The sequence below is a fragment of the Chinchilla lanigera genome, unplaced genomic scaffold (genome assembly GCF_000276665.1).
Source record: "Chinchilla lanigera isolate Chin_1 unplaced genomic scaffold, ChiLan1.0 scaffold00049, whole genome shotgun sequence".
Taxonomy (NCBI): domain Eukaryota; kingdom Metazoa; phylum Chordata; class Mammalia; order Rodentia; family Chinchillidae; genus Chinchilla; species Chinchilla lanigera.
Genome location: NW_004955450.1, coordinates 7,927,365 through 7,949,112, shown reverse-complemented (window position 1 = coordinate 7,949,112; position 21,748 = coordinate 7,927,365). Strand labels below are relative to the sequence as shown.

Sequence of the window (21,748 nt, the reverse complement as noted above, 5' to 3'; positions counted from 1 at the left end):
GAAGCCCTCCTTCCGGGAAACCCTGAGGCCGGGAGTGAGTCGTGGGTCCAAAGACCGGCGCTCCCCACCCGAGGCTCCCCATGCGCTAGGGGCCCACCCTCAGGGAGCCAGCAGTTGAAGCTATTATTGAGAAAGGAATTGTTTTCCTGATTTCTTTTTAGTCTTCAGAGGGAATTTTTTGGGTTTTATATGTAAAGAATCATATCATCTGCAAACAGGGATGATTTGACTTCTTTCTTACCAGTTAGTATCTCTTTTAGTTCTTTCTCTTTCCTGATTCCTCCCAGTTTTCAAGCCTTGCATTGAACGGGAGTAGTGAGAGTGGACAGCCTTGTCTTACTCCTGATTTTTAGGAAATAGATTATTTTTCCCTATTCAGTGTGTTGGCTGTGGATTTGTCACACTCGGCTTTTTTTCTTTATCAGATTGAGGTGAGCTTCTGTACTTCATTTTCATCAGTGTTTTTATCATGAAGGAATGCTGGGTTTTGACAAAGCCTTCTGCATCTATGGAGATCATGCGGTTTTTATTCTTGATTCAGTTTGTGTGGTACAGTATATTGCACTTAGGTGTGCATAGGAATCATTCTTATTGAGGATAAACTCGTGTGTGTATATATTTAAAGCAGTGTTTTTGGATGATTGTTAAAAACTACAATATTTAATGGTTCCTCAAACTTTAGTGTTGTGCCTTAACACTGTCTACAAGCATTCTTTGCCAAGTTCTGGCCTTCTGCAGTTAACACATGAATTAGTACTAGAGGTATAAACTTTAGAAACAAAGTGAAAATTCCTTTACTTGCAGTTACACATCCTTAGGAATTCGCAGTGTAAAACTTGTGTCTTTAAGTTCAGGGTGAGTGGAGGAATAGAGCTTAAAAAAAAAACTGACGCATTGTTATACAATAAGCACTTTGAATAGCAATCAAAATATCAGAAACATCATACAATTTTTTAAAAGTTAGGGATACTATTTTACTTAATTTTATCTTCTGAATTTGAGTTAAGAGCGACAGTGAACTATAAGTCTGTATTTAAAGATGTATCCAAAAGTCTCACTTTTCTTCCTATTCCTTGTCCCATTCTTTGCCTCCCACAGGTAAACATTTTTAATTAATTTCAGGTGTCGTCTTGTTTTCACTTTTCTTAAAAACAAAGAAACGGTAATTTTATGTTGTGTCCTTTCTTACACAGAGGATAGCATAATATATTTGTCTCTATCATGTCTGTTACTTTATTGATGTATCTTGGTATGATTACTTCTGTACCAATACAGAGAAGTTCTCGTTTTGTTTTGTATTGTTTTGTTTTGTCATAGTGTCTCACTACACAGCTCAGGCTGGCCTTGAACTGAGGATGATCCTCCTGCCTCAGCCTCCCGAGTGCTGGGATTGTAGGCATGCACCAGACCCCCGGCTCCGTGTTCTCTTTGGTTGCAGAGTATTCCAGTTCATGAATGCTTCTTTAGGTGTTCTTCTACGAGCAGATGCTTTGCGTAAGAGTAACATTAGTGGGGACGTTGTGGATGGGAAATAAAACTTCGAAGGTATGAACAAGTGGGTACTGGTACAGTAGTGAGGGTTAAGAAGGTTAATGATGGGAAGATAACTACCCTGAAAAGAATTCGTAGGGTTATTGTCATTCTACTTAAAATACCATTGTACTTTAAAGATTGTAGCAGATTTGGAAATCTATGTATGACTACATTCTGATGAATACATGTCTGAACCTGTGTTATAGTTCTGAAAACAAGAATGGATGAAGAATAACCTAGTGATAAGATACTAAAATGCTGTATGCTGAAGTTATAGAATTCAAAAAAAATTAAAAAACAGTACTGGCACCAGTGTAGAAAAGACCAACAGGAAAATAACCCAGAAATGAAACATGTTACGTATAAAGATCTGATTATATGTGATCAAAGAAGTACACCTATCCATAGGGAAGGCAGGATTATTTAACAAATAGTGTTAATAGAATTGTAAGCAATTTGGAGTAACAGAAATTTAGATTTTTAAAATACATACTAAAATAAATGCCAGATGGGTTCAATAATGACATTGAAAAACAGCAAGCCAAAGAACTGAATTGGGTGCTGTTTGAATTTAAGAAGATTGATTGGACTGGGGGTGTGGCTGGGTGGCGGAGTGCTCGCCTTCATGCAGAACGCCCCTGGGTTTGATCCCCAGTGCTACCAAACAAAGAACCTGAACACAGTGAGGGTTAGTGGACGAATTTGTAAAGGAGCTGATTGAGAGTAGAGTACATGAAAATTTTATGTCATCCAAAAGTGTAACCGAAATGAAAAAAAGTCTAGCAGAGGGTAAAAATACTTGTAGCAAATTTCTAAATATTGAAATAGCTTACATATAAATTCATATGCAAAAATGTATACAGACAGAGCAAGTCTGAATAAAATAGAAAGCTCAGTAACAACAAACATGAAAAAATGTCAACACCAATGCAACTACTAAGGAATTACCAGGAATCGCTCATTAAATGAACACCAACTCCCATGCTGGCCAGAGTACCAAAAGGAGACACGTAGATTGCTAATGGACTTACATATGCAATGCAAAGCGCTCTTGTGATATGTCAAGATTCATAAAAAGTCATCATATTTTTTGACCCTGAAATCTCACAACTGGGAATTGATCCAAAGAAATTAGCCAGCCCCCTTCTTTTTCCAGAAACAAACCTATAAACCTTAAAGATGTTCACAGAGTTGTTTCAAACAGTGAAAAATTAGAATCAACCTAAGTGATTAATACAGGGAAGTAATTCAGATATGCTTATGTCCCCTGCTGGAGTACAATGCAGTGATTAAAAATATGGTCATAGAGATTGCAGTTGAATGATGTGATATGGATAGTTTTTTTAAATGAGGTTTGAAATTATATATACAAGTTAGACTAATTCTGACTGGAAGGAAGGACATAAAGATGATAAACGGTTGTGATGAAGGGACAACTGATAATTGTTTTCATCGTGTCTGTGAGCCAATTTTATTAGGCTGCATTGGGATAGACCCCGATCAGGGTGACTGATGTACCTACGTTACGAGGACATCATGGCTTTAGAAATGGGAGACAGCCTGTTGTGGTTGTTCTCGCGAGTGTGTAACCTTGACTTAGTACTCAACCAGAATCCCAGTTTCATTATCTGAAAAGGAAGTTTATACCTTTTCCTCATGACTGTTAGGTAGATTAATCAGAACTAGGTAGTAGCTATTAATAAACAGATACAGGTTTGCTCCACGTCACATCTGGAACAATCTGTCAGTCAACTGAGAAGCACACGATCTCACTTAACTAACAACAGGTTTATTTCTCACTTGTATCATTTATTAGTGCAGGTAGCCGTGGTTCTGTATTCTCTTTATTCTGAGATGCAAAGGGAGAGAAAGATGGCAAAGCACACAATGGCTCCTGAAATTCTGCTAGTGGTGGCAGGCTTCTGTTGTATTGCATTGGGTGGGAGGGTCACGTCAGTTGCACTGGAGGCATATTCCTCTTGTGGGAATGGTGCGGTGCAATCAGGCAGCATGTATTTTGAACAGGTAACATAATCTGTGACAAGGTGTGTATAATTCTTCCTGTCACTTTAGTAAGTATGTGATAACCTGGAGAAATCTAGAGAAGATCAGGCTGGAGATTTCAACCTGAAATACAGTGGGAAGAGAGCTGATGGTAAGGGAGGGGCAATGCTGCCTCCAGTTGTTTTTGTTTGTTTGGTGTGGGTTTTTTGGGGGTTTTGTTTTTTTGGGGGGGTCTTTTTGAGACAGGGTCTTGCTATGCAGTTCAAGCTAGTCCTGAGCTCACTTTGTAGCCGAGGCTGGTCTCGAACTCACAATGATCCTCCTGCGTCAGCCTCCCGAATGCTGGGATTACAGGTGTGCGCCACCACACCCAGCTCTGTTTCCAGATATTTAATGAATAGCTGTCCCTGGACAGTGAGTTTAGGACAGTGCTGAATGGCACCAGTGGGTAGAAGTTGATTCAGTGTAAGGGCGTAAGTAGGAAAGGCAGCAGAAAAGGGAATTGTTGGTTATTTTAATTGTTACTTTGCGTATATTCCTCAAATAACCTAATGAGGTATGTGTGAGAGAATTTTGTATGAATATCAGAGAGAACGGACTCAAAATGGGTAAGTACCTAAGGTCACATCACAAATAGGTGGCAGCCCAGCTTGGAAACCAAGTCTATATAATGTCTGTGTTTTGCTAGTCTCCAGTAGGCTGTAAGCCTCCTTACAGTTCAACTGTTCATCACTGGTCATCTTCTACCTGGCAAAGTAGTAGCCACTCCTCCTCCTTCAGTATTAGGGTTTGAACAGAATAGAGGGAGAGCTGGCAGGGAAGGTCGGGCTCTCAGACCCACCTAAACGAAGGGTCCACAAACCTAATTGGTCGCATACACCGCTCAACAAAATACTTGAGCTGATACCATGTAGAGGATTCAGCCCCCCTTTCACATGGTGAAATTGAGGCTCAGAGAAATTTCTCTATACCATGTCATGTGTGTTATAAAACATAGAAAATGGAAATTTAAAAAGACTAAGGTGTTTTTTTTGTTTTTTTTTTTGTCTTTTTGAGACAGGGTCTTGATATGCAGTTCAGGCTGGCCTTGAGCTCACCTTGTACCCCAAAGTGAACCAGGCTGGTCTCGAACTTGCAATGATCCTCCTGCCTCAGCCTCTCGAGTGCTGGGATTACAGGTGTGTGCCACCACGCCCAGCAAAATATTAAGATTATATATAAAATATTTTGGGGTTTTTGTTTGTTTGTTTGTTTTTGGTACTGGGAATGGAATTCAGGACCTTGCACTTGCCAGGCAGGCACTTGTGCCACGGAGCTACATCCCCGGCCCAATATTTCGGGTTTCAGTAAGTTAGAGTTTATGCAAGATCCTAACTCCACTGTTTTACAGGTCGGTACATACTCTTTCCTTATACCTGTGAATTGTTCCTTGTGCACTCACCGAGCGGCGCACCGCCAGCACTATAGGTTCATTTTGAGTGGTTTTGTAAAGCTCGTCTCAGTATGAAGATTCTGCCATTGTTCTGAGTGTGTGGCTTCATTCTCCTTAGAGAAGTATTGACTTATTTTATTTTTGTGGTGCTGGGGATCAAACCTAGGACCTCAGGGGCGCTGCATTAACACTGCGCTGAACTGCGTCCCAGCCCCAGAAAGGCCTTTTAGGTAGACTGTTTACAGCTCAGACTAGAAAGTCTCTGCTGGCATTTGTAGCAGCAGTTAACCCTGAAACCACATGGTGTGAAAGATGTTTTTCCAGAAAATGAGAGCAAACCCACAAGCATTACAATCTCTGTATAAAGAAGATGTAAATAGAGGTTATTATTAAAGTAATAAACCTGATTTCTGTGTGTGACACAAGAAACAGCCTCATTATTGTAGCCATCCTCTTCTAAATCTCTGTATGTCCAAACTTAATGTAGTCTTACGTTCTAAAATGAATCTGAAGTTTTACCTTGAGGGTAATGCGAGTTTTTGTACTGGGGCAAATTATTATTTAGCTCTGTTCTAGAGGGGAACCAAAGTTTTACATTAGGCTAAGCCTATTGAACTAACATTTTTTATTGAGAAAGAGAAATACCCTCTAAGAAGCCAAGGAGCCATTAACATTACTGAGTAAGGGAAAGGTTGGTTTTTCTGCATCCTGATCCCACTGGTTGGCCATTGCCAGGCTGACCGTCGCCTAACACTGTAATTCACAATAAAGACGTGCGGCATCAGCCCGGCAGTGTGTTTGTGACATATGTCCCGAGTGGCCCTAGGCCGGAATTCCTTGGTAATAACGCCTAGGGATCCTTTTGTTCTAGAAGAGTATGGCTTAAATGCTTTAATTTGGTGTTTCCTAAATTTTTGTATTCTTTTCTCAATCATCCAGTGCTTCTTTGTGCTGAACACCAAGGACCTATTTAGTTACACTGGCATAGAAGGCCACTGGCACTGGTTTGCGCTTACTAGCATAGTTAGGAGGCCTGCTGTGGGGCGGCTTGTGTTTGCCTGCCTTTGCTTGCCTCATCTCTTTCCATATCTGTTTCCCTACCTCTTCCCCTCCTCCTCTTCCTCTTCTTCCTCTTCTTCCTCCTTTTTTTTTTTTTTTAAACCTTTTGGAGACAGGGTCTCAGTATGCAGTTCAGGCTGCCCTTGCACTCACTTTGTGTGCCAGGCTGGCCTCTAACACACAGCGATCCTCCTGCCTCAGCCTCCTGAGTACTGGGATTACAGGCGTGCACCACCATGCCCCACTCCTCTCCTTTTTATAACTCTTTTCTCCTTTGAGAAAATAACAAGGGCATTTTAGAGTCAGCTCATAAAACTTACATGGTATAGTTATGAGAGAGATGAATAAACTTGTTTTAAAGAGCAAATACCATCTCACCTTTGCTAGGTTTGTTACCTCACTCAGAAACCTTGTATCTTAAATGGTTTATATGATGCTCAAATTCTAGGATAAGTAAAATTATTAACAGTATGTTTTTATTCAGATGTGCTTTTTGATGCAAACATTCATATGATTAGATAATATTTATTAGTCTTTGCTTATATACTTCTGAATTAGAATTCTAATTGTATTATTTCTGGAATTAGCTATTTTGTACATTTCTGTTTTTAAATTACAACTTGCATATTTCTTATTTTTTTAATGCTTTGCTTTGTTACCTAAAATGTGTCCTAGTTAATTATAGACATTTTTTTTGCTATTGTCTTCTGTACTGATGAATTTAGAAGTGATTGAAAGAATAATTCTTGTCTTCTTTAGCATCAGACAACAGTCAGCGGTTTCGAGAAACCTGTTTTGCGTTTGCCTTGACCCCGCAGCAAGTGCAGCAGATCAGTAGCTCCATGTAAGTTGTCTCCAAGAGTAACTGCAGCGTGGCTTTAAGTACGGTGCTGCCAGGAGTGATTTTTAAAAAACAACGTTTTGGGTGGGTTCATATTAGTGTCCTACAATTACTAGTATTGAAAATATTGCCAGACATGGTGGCACACATGTATAATCCCAGCACTTGGGAGGCTGAGGCAGAAGGATCACTGTGAGTTCAGGGCCTGCCTGGGTAAGGTCAAGGGCAGCCTGAACTACATAGTGAGACCTGTCTCAAGGGGAAACAAACAAACAAACAAAAGAAAATATTATTACAGTATGATGGTACCTTGGTTCACAAACTTAATTCTTTGTACCGTTCTGGTCACACACTAAACTGGATGAGAACTGAATCACATCCAGTGCTTGGGTTCAGTGTTACCTTATGGGGAAATTTGATTCGGTTTTTGTCCAATTTAGTTTGCGGCTGGAGTCATGGAGGACTTAAATTCATGAACCCTGGCACTACTACTGTATGTTAAGAACCACTATATCTCTGATAATTAAAAAAAAAAAAAACCTTTCTAGGGTAACAGTGGGTTTTTTGTTGCTGTTGTTTGTTTGTTTGTCTTTTTGAGACGGTCTCACTATGCAGTTCAGGCTGGTCTTGAGCTTATTTTGTACCCCAGGCTGGCCTCAAACTCGAAACAATCTTCCTGCCTCAGCTTCCCGAGTGCTGGCATTACAGGCTTGCACCACCACACCCGGCTGTAACAGTGTTTATGAATAAGCTTTCATTTTCATATTTTTTAAAAATAATGTTCTTTCTTATTCTGTTTATTTTAGGGATATTTCTGGGACCAAATGCGACTTCACAGTGCAGGTCCAGTTAAGGTATGGTGTTGACTACAGCATCTATCCAAAGTTTAAAAGATCATTTCCCCTAAAGATTAATTTAAAATCTGCCTGATTTTCAGTAAATGTATTGAAGGTATTGGGTTTAGATATTTGGGCAAGGGAAAACATTCTCGTGTTAGGGGATATCATAATTTTTACCCAATTTATTTTGGTATAGCAAGTCGTGTTACATATTTACTCACATTTTTGCACTTTGAGAAGCTTCAGCCAGTGGTGTCTTTTGAAATATTGTAGTGGTCAGCTCTTAGAGCAACTTCTGTGAGAGGAAGAACCTTGTGCCTATTAGAGGCACACTGCCATAGACAAGGGACTAGTGCTAAAGCCTGCCACATCTCATGGGCTAACCAGACACCAGGCAGCTTAGTGGGTTTCCCTTCCTTTCGCCCTCCCATCCTCCCCTCTCCTCCCGTCCCCTCTGTTTTTCACAGTAGCAAAGGTTTTTTTTCTTCTTCTTTTAGAGAAATATGCTCTACAGAGCAAGTTTTGGCTAAGTAGGAAAAGAAGTACCCCCTGTCTAGTCTGAGGGTGGGCCACCATGCAAGAGAGCGGCCTCTCCTGAGTTTCAAGTTTCAAGCCTTAGGAGACCCATCTAGTGTTCAACCCATGTGAGACCACTCTTGGACGTTCTCGATGGCAAAGAGAAAGATTCTCAACGTGGGTTCATAGCTGCACCTTACTCATTTCTTTGACTATCTACCGTCTTTTTGTGTTAATATGTGTCTCTTGCTTATATAAACCGATTTTATTCTGCTCTAATTATTCCTTGACTATCCATATACAAACCTAAGTGTTCTACATTGTTCTTGTTGATTAGAGGGTAGAGGCAGAAATAAAAGGACATTTTCCTAACTAAGCTATTTTTCATATATTGTGGAGAAGTCAAACAAGTTAGTCTTGACAGTCAGATACTAAGTTGTACGTGCAAATTATAAATGCAGTAGTGGGTCAGAAGGGAAAGTGCCAGCCTCACACTTCACAGAGCAGTGTGAACACCGATTTAGGCTTAAAAATACGAGGTAAAAACAGTGAGGAAGCAAAGGAGCGGGTGAGTTGGAGATTCTAGGAAGAATGTAAACATACTTATTAGCTTTTGCACCACAAAAAAATGTGACAGGACACCTTCCCCATTAGACCAGTGATAATTTAAGTCGTGGTTTTGGAAAGATTTGTATAGATTGTACAGTTCATCATCCTCTACGCGGGCATATTATGGTAATGACTGAGTAAAGGACAAAAATATGATGCCTTTATAGTTAGTTAAGCATTACATACAAGAGGTATTTAAAGAAAAAAAAAGTACAATCTTCTGACCCCCTTTCCTCGACCATTTATGTTACACTTTGTACATATTTACAAGTTTGCTTTTGCTTTTGCTTATGTATTGGGGAGTAAAACCAAGGCTTTTGTGCCCAGTGACGTTCTTCTCCCTTTTTATTTTTTCCTTTTGAGACAGTCTCCTGCTAAGTTGTCCAGTCGGATTTTGAATTTAGAATCCCCCTGACTCAGCTTCCTGAGTAGCTGGGATTATAGGCATGTGTGGCATGCCTGGCTCACAGTGCATTTTATTTATTTATTTATTTTTTCACAGTGCATTTTAAACAGACACTTGTAATATTTGAGCTCCATGTAATGGCAACAGGAAGTGGCTACAGGATTATTACTGTACTGCAGTCAGTTTATGTAGTTATGTGTTAATACTGCTTTTGTCTGTTTACATTTTGTGGGCCGAAAATGGTGCCGTGTACAACCTGTGTGTACATAAGTTTTCACTTTCTATCATTCGTGTGCATTTCATGATGGTCTCAATGATAAAACAGACTATTTCCTACATATATTTTATGCATTCAGGACATAATTTTTTAAAGATACTTGGGCATCACCAGTGTAGTGGTTTGTCTGTCCAAATTCCAAATTCACAGATCTCCAGCGCAAGAGAAGAAGAATATCTGTGTATAAATGGACCTGTGCACTTCAGACCTGTGTTATTCAAGGGTCTACTACTGTATTTTAAGCTGGTTTACCCATCCTTAATCATTATAGGGAATGTGTTTTTTTAAATAGTTTTCTCTTTTTTGGTTGTTTTTATAAGTTGATCATCTTTTAGTTAGCTATTGACAAAAATTTTAATGATGTTTTAATGAAATTACCTTTAATAAAGGAAATTAAACAACCTTTATTCTTTAGGTTTTGTTTATCTGAAACCAGTTGTCCACAAGAGGATCACTTCCCACCCAATCTTTGCGTGAAAGTGAATACAAAACCTTGCAGCCTTCCAGTAAGTCCTAAAAGCTGATTTTTAAATACGTTACCAGCATGACTAATAAATAAGTCGTTGCAGCTGTTGGTAATCTAATTTTTTCATTAAGAAAACATTTTTATTTGGGGATGCATCTGTGTCTGGCTGCAGCATTGGTACCGATTGTGTTCTCTTAGCGGCTATGACAGTAGTTGTGGGTTTTGAGTTTGGTGTGATAGCTTTGGTGTCAAGCGGGATTTTGTGGTGAAGAAGTTTCCACAAAACCTCCACTGTGTGCATGTGACTCTTTAAGACTGTAGTAGAATGTGGATTTGAACTGTGATAAGCCTCACATAGGGAGTGAGGGAGGAAACTGTCTTTGGTCACTTTGAAAATATTCCTTATATACTTCTCTCCCTTATTTTCTTTAAGAGATTTTGAGTGTCTGTTACTGATATTTTCCTCAGGCTTATCGTAATGAGGTTATAAGGTTGTTTAGAGAAATAATAACACAGGAAACTTAGAATTGTTCATTGTGCTTTGAATGAAAACATTTCAGATTTTCTACTGTGTAGATGGGAGGGATTTTTTTAAAAAATGGAAGTGCAGTGATTGAAAGTGCAGTTGAATAATAAATTATATTTCTTTTCTAGGGTTACCTTCCACCTACTAAAAATGGTGTGGAACCAAAGCGACCTAGCAGACCAATTAATATCACCTCCCTTGTCCGACTGTCCACAACAGTACCAAACACCATTGTTGTTTCTTGGACCGCAGAGATTGGAAGAGTGAGTACATTTCTGTTTCCACCAGATTCTTGTATTATAAGGGAAGGGTGATCACCATGGCTACCGGAGCGTATATGGAAATGATACTGTAAAATAAGTTATAAAGGGATTTTTGTCTCATAGTGAATTTTTAACATGTTCCCATTTTAAAAATGGGGTCATGCAGTTCCCAATGTCTTACAACCCCATCCTTTAGCTCAGTGGTTTATCATAAATGTCTCCCTGTGTTATCACCTAGTCTTCTGCATTATTTTATATAGCTACATCATATTCCAGTGTGAATATGCCATTCGTTAGCTCTTGCTGAGCGCTTATTTGATCTGTTGATTGATGTATTTATTCCAGCGGCAAAGGACATTTTGAAGACCAGCCCAGTAGCTGTAGCTTGGCATATATACATAGTAATACCCTTACTAGGAATTCACCAAGTAGACCTGCTGAGTGAAGAGCACGCAGAATTGTAAGAGATGGTGTGCATATTGATGGGCCGCCTTCTCAAGACATGTGCACGCTTACTCTCTTCCGTTGTTTATTTGCATGCCTAGCAACACTATTCTCTTTTTAAAAGTCCTTACCAGTGTTACTGGGTAAACAGTGGCACCACTCCAGTAAGTACTCCTTTCATTCTTACTGAGATCGAACATATTTTATGCTTGTACCATTTGCATTTTTAAACTGTGTCCATGTTTCTCTGTTGCTGTTTTTCTTGTCCTATGAGTTCTTCACATACGCATTAAGAATTAACCTGGTGGGTGTGTGTCTCAGTTACTTTTCTCTTGTTGCTGAGACAAAACACCCAACACCCAAAGTTAAAGGGGGAAAGGTTCATTTAGCTCTGTTTGTAGAAGTTTCAGTCCATGATCGGCTGACTCCAAGGCAGGGGGGCTTGGCAGAGGGACATCATAGAGGAGAAGCAGTTCATGGTGGCAGAAGACAGCAAAAGCCACAAAGGAGAGAGACAAGACTCTCCCTCCCTCCCTCTCTCTCTCCCTTCCTCCCTCCTTCCTTCCTTCTCCCTCTCTCTCTCTCTTTTTTTTTTTTTTTGATACAGGGTCTCACTGTGTAGTTCAGGCTGGACTTGAACTCACTTATGTAGCCCAGGCTGGCCTCAAACTTATAGTAATCCTCCTGCCTCAGCCTCCCCAGTGCTGGTATTATAGGCATGCACCCCCACGCCCAGCAGAGACAAAGCTCTTTCTATCCCTTATATTGTATCCAGTCTACTGGCATTAGGGTGGCACTAATCCAATCAGTGGACTGATCCAGCAGTCACCCATTCTTAATCCCAGCACCGTTAATCCCAGCATTGCACTATGAATCAGTCAGACACTCTAGATTCAGCCACTTCCGAAAAAAACCCTATGACCACATCAGCTTTTGGGGGGACATCTTGACACAAATCTTAGCAGAGTGGTAGTGTACACCTGCAGTCCCAGCCACTGGAAGGCTAAAGCCATCTGGGCAGCAGTGGCAAGACCTTGTTCCCCAAAAATGAAAAGACAAAGGAAATTTAAGGGAGGGGGAGGAATTAACCTTTTATTACATGTTGCAGATATTTGCTTCTAGTTTGTTAGCCTTTTGTTTTTATGTATGTGATGATCTAATGTGTAAAGAGTTTGTTATCACAGAGCCAGATCTTAACCATTTTTCCCTGTGTGACCTTTCCCTCTCGCCCTATCTTGTGTGGTCTCTCTGCCTTTCCCCAGCCGTGTAGACAAGCTGGACTTCCAGACTTGCCCGGGTTCATGTTTTACCTTGAAAACTTTCATCTGTCTTAGAGTTACATGTTGTATGAGATTAAAAATTAATTTTTTAGTCCTAATACCATTAATTGAAATAAATACTGATTCTGAAGCCACAGTTATTGCTTATTTAATTTTTATATATCCTGGATGTATTTCTTAATTCTTTCTGGGGCAGTTTTTTTTAAAATGTAATTTTCAGATACTTATAGCCTGATAATATTAACTCAGATCTATTTGGAATTTATCGAATGTTTACTGTGTGCTGTGTACTATACTCAAAACTGGGGGAAAAAAAAGGTCCTTGTTCTCATGGGGTCTGTGATCTAGGCACTTGGTAGTTACACACAACTTACTAACCACTATACCGAGAGTACATCCTGATTCTAGAGTGTTTTTTGCTTGCTTGCTTGCTTTTCTTTCATTGGTCTTTTTGAGACAGGGTTTTGCTGATGCAGTTCAGGCTTGCCTTGAACTCACTTTGTAACCCAGGCTGGACTCAAACTCACAGCGATCCTCCTGTCTCAGCCTCCCAGGTGGATTACAGGGGATTACAGGTGTGCGCCACCACACTCAGCTTCTAGAGCATATTAAAGGGTGTATTGAACTAGAGAGACATCAGGGAGGGTGTCCATGTGGAGGTAGTGACTGGGCCAGCAGCTGAGAGAAAGGTAGGAGTTCGTTAGCTAAAAGGCACAGAGGAAACAGCCCAGCAGTGGGAGTGAGTCTGGTTATCTCCAAGAAGTGGAAAGAGCCATTTCAACTAGAACACAGAAAGTGAGAAAGAGCTGGCTGTAGTGGTACACATCTATAGTCCCAGCCCTTGGGAGGCTGAGACGGGAGGATCGCTGTGGGTCCAGGACAGCCTGACCTACAAAGTGAGTTGAAGGCCAGCCTGAACTACATAGTGAGACCCTGTCTCAAAAAGAGAGAGTGAGAGAAAGGGAGAAAAGGAGAAAGAGAAAGAGCAGTAGATGAGGTGGACCTGGAGAAGTAAGGCTGAGCCACGCAGGGCCTTGTGCGTGTTGTTAACAGTAAGGGTTTCTCTCTAATGCAGGCGGGTTACAAGGCCCTCTGTTTCTGTTTAGGCAAAGGCCCTCTTCAGAATAGGAAATAGTTTGCATGGAGGCCAGAATCATGCAGAAGTGGCCTCCTGGGAGCCGGTTCACAGAAGTAGGAGTGAGTGAGATGGTGTCTCAGCCTAGAGTGGGGGCAGTGGGTGGTGTTAGCTAAGGGGATCTGTAGGGCTAGGTGATGGTTAGAAATGTAGACACAAGAAAAGGAGGAGCCATGGACTCCTTGACTTCTGGGTTGGGCAGCAAGGGGAGTGATATTCTACTGAGATAGAGGAGACACTGAGAAGCAGCTGAGTGATGTGTAATTTATTCTGTTCTGCTTTGGAGTGGGGAGCCTTGGAGAGAGTTGGGTAGAGGAGACAGCGGGTCTGAAGTTTTGAGTTTGAGCTGCCTTTGAAACGTCCAGGCTGGACGTGGTGGCGCATGCTTGTAATCGCAGCACCCGGGAGGCTGAGGCAGGAGGATCCTTGTGAGCTCAAGGCCACCCTGAACTGCATAGTGAGACCCTGTCTCAAAAAGACAAAAACAAATAAACAAAGAAGAAACATCCGGAATAGGCAGTCGGGTGCATGGACTCAAAAGATGAGTTTGGGCTAGAGAAAAACCGGGGGTCGTCTGCATGTTAGTGGTTATGGCGCTGCACAGGCAGGGCCCACATCGCTCAGAGAGCGTGTATCCAGTGGGGATGGAGAGGAAGAGTGCCTGAGACCCATCCTTGGGGCACTGTGGCACTTAATGCTGGGGAGGGAAACGAGCCTGTCGTGTTAGTGAGGAGGCAGTGACAGACCACGGGCGGAGCGGGTGGGGGTGAATCTGACAAGTCAAGAGACAGTTTCGGAAAGGAAGGAAGTGGTTAGCGTTGTCAGCAGGTGCTGAGAGGTCACGTGTGTCACAGACCTTAAAGTTGGGAACAGGAGGTAGGAACGTGAGGGTGCCAGTGTGAGCTGTGTGCTAGGTTACGGGAGAAGCCACGCTGGGAGAAGCTGGGGTGGGACGCGGTGGAGAGGACAGGTGACAGGAGTGGCTTTGGAGAGACCCGAGGGTGGCCGGGAGGGGCGTGCGAGGTGATGGGGGCTGTGACGTGTTAGAGGGGCTGGCGGGGACCTTCAGAGCTTGGCTGTACAAGGGGTCATGGGTAGCGAACAGCACGCTGGAGGAACGCAGGGCGGCCGGGACACACGCTGCTTGGAGTGGCTCGGATCTTGACACGAGTGGGTGATAGTAACGTAGCTCGTGTCTGTGTGGGGACGTGTGAGGTCGCTGAGAGTGAAGGAGGAGACAAGGGCTTTGAGGGCGATGGGAAATAGTTGGAGTGAGGCCTGCTTCGGGATATCACCTTCTCACGTTTCCTTCCACGCGAGCTGGAGAGTCTGTTTGTTTACAATGATATAGACCCATTCTGGGAACAGGATTTTGTTTACTCGGGGCCTGTTTTGTGTTCAACAGGCATTTAACAGATTTTTGTTGTTTTTGCCATGTTTTTTTAAAAACTCCCATGTTGGTGATTATTGTTACTGCTGTTGTCAATAGATCTTTTAAAATTGTTTTCTAAAGTATTTATTGTTGGTTTGTGTAAAAGCTGGTTATTTTTGGATATTTACTTATATCTAAATTCCTGTATTCGGTCAGGTTTTTAGTTGATTTCTTGAGATTCTATGTAAGTAGTTTGGAGTTTGAATGAATCATTAGTAAATACCGGTAATCTAATGCATATGCTGTTATTTCTTGTTCTGCTGTCTAGAACGTTTTGAGCATTGTTAAAGAACCCAGGTGCTAGTGAGCATATTTGACTCGTTCTTTCTGTGGTGAGAATCCTGCCACTGTCGCAGCATTAAGTATTATGGAGACTGCTGGTTTTTGATAGAACTTAGCGTGTCAATGATGTATTTCTGTGTTTTTCTTTTCCTGATTTCTTTGTTAAAAATTGATTTTGAATTTTTAAATATCCTCTTGCCATCCATTAGGATTATTTATGCTTTTCCTTTAAGTAATTCATGTGTTACCTTTAGGTTTTCTTGTTTTGTTTTGTTTTTGGTACCAGGAATCAAACTTAGGACCTTGAGCTTGCCAGGCAGATGCCATGGCCCTGAGCTACATTGCTGGCCAACCTTTAGGTTTTAAAAATCCTTATGAATGTTTATTTGTAGTATGCCCGGTTCTCTCCCTGCCCTCTTTTGAAGAAGGAATTGAGATTGTTTTGCTCTTGTGTATGGAGACTATAGGCCACCAAGGAAGAACTGGGGTGTCCCCAGTGAAACACGCAGGAGGCCTGACACTGAGGGGGGAGGCAGTTGCTGATTGACAGTGGGAGGGGAAAGGAAAAGCTCTTCCGGGAAAGGCTTCCAAACCGCGGAGAGGGAGGCCTACAATTTGGAAACCTTTTGAAAAGAAACATTGAGCTTTTGAAAGAAAATTATTCTTTTAAAAAAATTATTCTTTTCCAAAGCTCAGAAGATACTTGATTATTTTTAGATTACTATTTTAGGGGGCTGGGGATTTAGCTCAGCGGCACAGCACCTGCCTGGCAAGCACAAGGTCATGAGTTCGATTCCTGGTACCAGAAGAGAAACAAAAAATCAAACAAAAAACAACAAAAAGATTACTATTTTAATTCAACTTGTAAAGGTACTCTGAATAGTTCCTGTAGAATCTGTTTTGCATATCATTTTGATTGGTTGCCATTGAGAAATACTATAAATATGTCTTTTCAAAGAAAATAAATAAGAGGACTAGCATAGCATCTGAAAGGAATAAACGAACTGTAACTTGCATCTCAATCACTGCATTTAGCATTTATTAAATGGTTAGTATTTGTAGTATTTGTAGTAATTTGAAATTGCTTAGATACTGTACACGGTACATAATGAGATGTTTTAAGTATGGAGAAAGTATCTTACACACTTGATAAAAAATTTTGAAGGCGTTTGAAAGACAATAGGCAGGGGCTGGGGATTTAGCTCAGCGGCACAGCGCCTGCCTGGCAAGTGCAAGGTCGTGAGTTCTATTCCCAGTACCAGAAAAAAAACAAAACCAAAACCAAAAAAAAAAAAAAAAAAAAAAAAAAGTTCATGAGAAACAATAGGCAAAAGTAAGAGTGTAATACAATATATATTGAAGTTAGGTAGTACTTTGAAGGGTTAGCAGGAAGTTATAATATCAGTGTAGAAGATACACTGCCACTATTAAGTTTTGGGGATTTTTGCTGTTGAACCTCTTTCCAATTCTATAAAATTCCATCCTGACAATCTAGGCGGCATTTGTTAATGCCTGGTATTCTTTTTTGCAGCTCTTGTTTTCTGTCTTCCTTCTCCTCTGTTTGGTTACATGTTTCAGCCGGAGCGAACGTACCTTTTTCACTGAACTTGTTGTTGTGGTTTTTACTTGATCTTTTCTTAAATATTTATATAAAGCCTTAGGGTAATTCCAAGTTCTAATGATTCAAGCTGTCAGTACAGAATTTCTCAGTGTTAATTAGCATTTCTTCAGTTTCTATTATATTTGAAGCACTAAGCAAGTCAGAAATAATGGTAAATAATGCATTCTTTTTCCCTAAGAGAAGTTTATTAGGTCTGTATTACATTACTATGTTTTCTTCTTTAAAATTTGGGAACATTTTAAGGTTATTTGTTTCTCCTTAATATAATGAGAAATTTAGCAGTGAAAGAAAATGTATTTTGTTGATGCTTCATTTTTTAAACCTCAGAAAACATGTAGCATGTGAACATGGGTAGATTTTTTAACTTTAAATGAAAATACTACCTGTAGGATATTTCCTCTTGTTGCCAACAGGTGGATACACTTTCAAAAGTATGAAAGAAAATGAAAGTCAGAATGGCTGTTGGACTAGGCTAGGAGGTTCAAGCAAGTAGGGTGTGGGAAGACGAGACTTACTGAGAACTGCTCTGGCCTTGGTCACTAAGTCCCTTTTTCTGGCATCCCTACCCTTTCCTCTTGGTTTCTGGTGCCTGCTACGTTCAAGTAGTTACCTGATCTTAAACAGATTATGTAATCTTTCTGTGCCTGAGCGATTTTATCAGCCCTTCACCTAGAACAGCACCTATCGTTTTCTCCTGTAGCATATTCTCTCTCTCCTATGCTTCTGCAAATTTCAAATGAAGTCAGCAGTACTGTGTATGTTAAGAATGTTCTGAACACTGTATGTGGCTATGAAATATAAAATAATAGTGATTTTGTTTTTCTTTTGCTTCTTTCCAAATTTCTTGATGTTCCTCTTCACTCCGGCACCCAGTGGAAAATGGTCTTTCTTTCTTAGGTTGCTGTCCCAGCTTTCATAAGTCTCAGCCGTGTTTTCTTCTTTTTATCCAGCCATGTGTCCTTCACTCAGCCCTGACGTGGCATCTGTTTGCATTGTCCTGTTCTCCGACTGTTATCTTGAGTATTCCCTCAGTGGTAGTGGATGTTCATTGATCTTTTCCTTTGCCAAACCAGCAGCTTCTCTTTGCAAACCTTCTTTAATATTCCATCTGCTTGTGGTGATCATGACCAAATAGTCTCTTCAAGAGCTAGTGGAAGGCATAGAGAAAGGTTAAAAAGCATAGTTTAGAAAGCCAGTCTCACTTAGAATTATTTAAATAGCTATATTTTAAATATGTCTGTTACTTGCTGTGCTGTATGTGTTTTGTGATACCTTGGACAAGTTCATGACCTTGGTTCGTGTTTAGTCATTAACAGTACTCCTTCTCGTTAGTCCCTTATATTCCTTAACTTAAATTCTAGGTAGTCAGGTAATATAGAAGCATGGCGGACCTGGGTTTAAATTCTAAGCTTGTCACTCAGAAACGGTGAAGTTAGGGCAGATTCTGTTACTCCCCCACACTTCAGTGTTCTCATCCATAAAAATAGATCTGTGACCACCTTAGTAGTTCTCTGATCAGGATTAAATGAAGTGCTGTTCAGGAAAACACCCAAGACAGTGCATGACACACAGTAGGTGTTTTAAGAAGTGTTAGTTTTCTTTCCCTATTGCTGTCGGATTGAAATAGATACACTATTTACTTACAATATGTTGTTTATTTTCTACATCTTTTGTTTTCCAGACCTATTCCATGGCAGTGTATCTTGTAAAACAGTTGTCCTCAACAGTTCTTCTTCAGAGGTTACGAGCAAAGGGAATAAGGAATCCGGATCATTCTAGAGCGTTAAGTACGTATGATAAACTTACTTCGTTTATGCACCTAAAATATTTCGTTAAAGGGTAGAATAGTGTTTTCTCAACACCAGAAATTTTAGCATTTGTTTCATTTAATTTTTTTTACTAGAGCCTGTTGTGGAGGATTTAAAACTACTAAAAGTAGTTCTAACGTCTTTACCGTGAACTATATTTTGTAACCTATACTGATCTCACAGTTCTGTAATCACTTACTCAACCCAGAAAAATATTTTACTACAACTTCATCAAATAATTATTTAGGGAGTTTGAGGAGGTGGCCTGGAAATCTTGGTGTACATCTCAAGAAAATTACTTTAGGTTGGAAGGTTATTCTAGGTCCAGGAGAGTGTACGGGCTGTGTGATGACCAGGTCTGGGCACCGGCACGGTGGAAAGGACGGGCAGTAGACATGACAAGGACTGGTTCTGTTGTTAGCCAAGTATGCGGCCTGGGAAGAGCCCCCTAAAAGTCCTCACACACACCTAGAGGCTTGTCCTGTGCGGCTTCTGCAGCACTGCGGCGGGCTCGCAGATATGAGTTATTCTGCCGTGTTGAATTTGAAGTGCAAGGTCTGCAAGTGGACTCACTGGCCTCAAATTTGGGCATTAGTGACCTTTCCAAGGGGTGAGCTAAATTTTTCCTTTATTTTCTTCTTTGTGGCATAGATTCTTCATAGATGGACTTAGGGGTGAGGCCTCAGTGCTTGAGGAGCAACATTTTTACGGGCAGGACTAGATAGCTGTCCTTCAAGGGTCTGGATGTGAGCTGAATAAAGAAGCCTGCTGTCAGGTTTGCAGTTAGAAACACTGGTGCAAAGTTTCGTCTCATTTTTTATATCATAGCTTTTATTCCCTTTCTCTAACCTATAGCTTCTAACCTCTGCCCTGCCAGAGTAAAATATTCCACTGCTCTGAATAACAAAACATGTTTAATTGTTCATTGACGGATTTGTCTATGTTAATAGGGCCCTCTTAAAGATGAAAGAAGCCAGGCATGGTAGTGCACACCTAGGGCTCCACCTACCTGTGGTAGGAGACTGAGGCAGGAGGGTCACTTGAGCCCAGGAGTTCAAGAACAGCCTGGGCAACATAGTGTGAAACCTGTCTCAAAACGACACGAAAACCTTCTGGTCAAAGCATTCGTGGGCAGGTGGAGTTAGAGCGATGGAACTGTTTGGGAGAGTTGGGAGCACCGTTGGGTGAGACAAGAAGATAGCGGGGACCCAGAAAGTAGAGAGGCAGAAGAGGAACTGTTTTCCCCACAATCCTGCTGAAGTTACTCCTTCCTGGTCATTCCAGTGACGTCCTCACGTCTGCCTCACAGTATGAAGGGAGTGGAACCTCAGCTGTCAGCGTTGTGGGATTATACGAGCCCCGGTAGAAAAGGGAACGGCAGGAAGTCAGGCAGATAAAGCTGTTGGGTTTAACAGCGAGGCCAGCTGCCTGCCTGGGCTTCAGAGGCTTCGCCACTCGTAGCTGTAGCACCACCTGGAGGGAGAGTGGGAGGGCGAGCCTGGAATTTCATGTTCCTGCGAGAACAAACCACTGTTGGCTGCTGTTAAGTACCAGAACTTGCTGAATTCAAAAGCTGTTTATTTTCCACACCGGTACACTGCTAGATGTAAACAGTAATTGCCCACAGAGTGAGATTTTTATGGCTGTTTGTATCCTACCTGATTGGCCAGGGAGTACCAATGAAACATTAATTTGGATCCCACCAGTAAGGGATTTATTTAAGCAGCTGAGCGTTAATTAGCTTCTGTTACCTTTATAAAATAAGTTTTCCAACAATTGTGTAATTAAAATATCATTTTAAGTAACTTGACAAAAGAAAATGTTATCGGGTATCTTAGACATTTTTGAAGAATTAAATTACTTATTATAAATAACCGTATGAATAAATTCTGCCGGCACTGTTTTATTAGCTCAGTTGGGCACCGTTATGTGCTTGAAAGGCTGAAGTTGATGTATTTGACTTCTCACAGGGAGACCCATTCTGTGATTCGTTTGACTTACTGGATTCTATTACTGGGCTTTTCACCTTGTGTCTTGACGTTTGCGTAGCATCCCTGAACTCCTGGTCAGGTTTCCCTTTGCTCTCTCTTCTCCCCGCAGCAGTTCCTTCAGGCTCCTACCTTGCTCTTCTCAGGTCCGATCCTCCCGCTCGGAGCACACTGTCAGCGTAAGAAAAACAGGGCTATCAGGTGAATTCTGCCGGGGACGGAGGCTGAGGCGGGTGGATTGCCGTGATTGTGAGGCCAGCCTGGAGTACTTGGCAAAACCCTGTCTCCAAAAGAAAAAAGATGGCCAAAAATGGAATTTTTGAGCCTGCCTATTAGTTGTTGCTCTTGGCGTGACCACAGTTCCTTTTCGGCTTATCTACGTTTGCGCCCCTCTTCACTCTGTTCCCTGCGTTCTCAGGAGTAAGTGTGCCTTTTCGTGCTCAGGGTTAGTGGGGTGCTCGTCCCTTCTCCCGGAAGAAATCCCTTTAGGGGTCTCCCACGTCCCGGCAACAGGAGCCTGTGGCGTTACACAGAAGAGGCGCGCGCCGCGGGTCTCCCGGAAGTGTGAGTGTGAGGGGGACAGGCACGAAGTCCTGTGAGTTGCTGATGAGTTACAGTCGTGACCTGTGCCCGGAGGAAGAGAGACGGGCGCTCTGTGCAGCAGGGTTGTGAGGGCAGGGAGGGGTGCCCCCGAGACGACAAGGGGTCATTCCAAGACGAAAGGTCGCGAGACCTGGAGGGGAGAGAGGAGGGAAGCAGCCAGAGAGACAGACAAGCGTAGACGCATGTTCTTCAGGGATGAGGGGTGCGGTGCTGGGGATCAAACATCTCGGGGCCTCGTGCGTGCCAGCTAACTGCTTTATAACTGAGCCGACCCCTAGCCACCATTGAAGGGTTTTTAAGCACGTGAATGAAATAGAAGTTGAAAGTTTTGAGCAGCATCGGAAGATAGACGGTGCACTGGTGGTGTACCGGGGGCGGGGGTGT

The 21,748-nt window shown here is 41.7% G+C and overlaps 1 protein-coding gene across 2 annotated transcripts in view; it reads left to right on the top strand.

Annotated features, from left to right (window-relative positions):
• The window catches only part of Pias1 (protein inhibitor of activated STAT, 1), a 94,305-nt gene that overhangs the window by 41,933 nt on the left and 30,624 nt on the right, over positions 1-21,748 (top strand). For both annotated transcript variants that reach the window (XR_001235865.1, XM_005393682.1), the window contains exons 3-7: positions 6,788-6,872; positions 7,676-7,723; positions 9,932-10,022; positions 10,637-10,771; positions 18,647-18,752. Coding sequence is in view for 1 of the 2 variants with exons in the window: in XM_005393682.1 (XP_005393739.1) it covers positions 6,788-6,872; positions 7,676-7,723; positions 9,932-10,022; positions 10,637-10,771; positions 18,647-18,752 (465 nt within the window). In the remaining variant the exon portion in view is untranslated. The remainder of the gene's footprint in view (positions 1-6,787; positions 6,873-7,675; positions 7,724-9,931; positions 10,023-10,636; positions 10,772-18,646; positions 18,753-21,748) is intronic.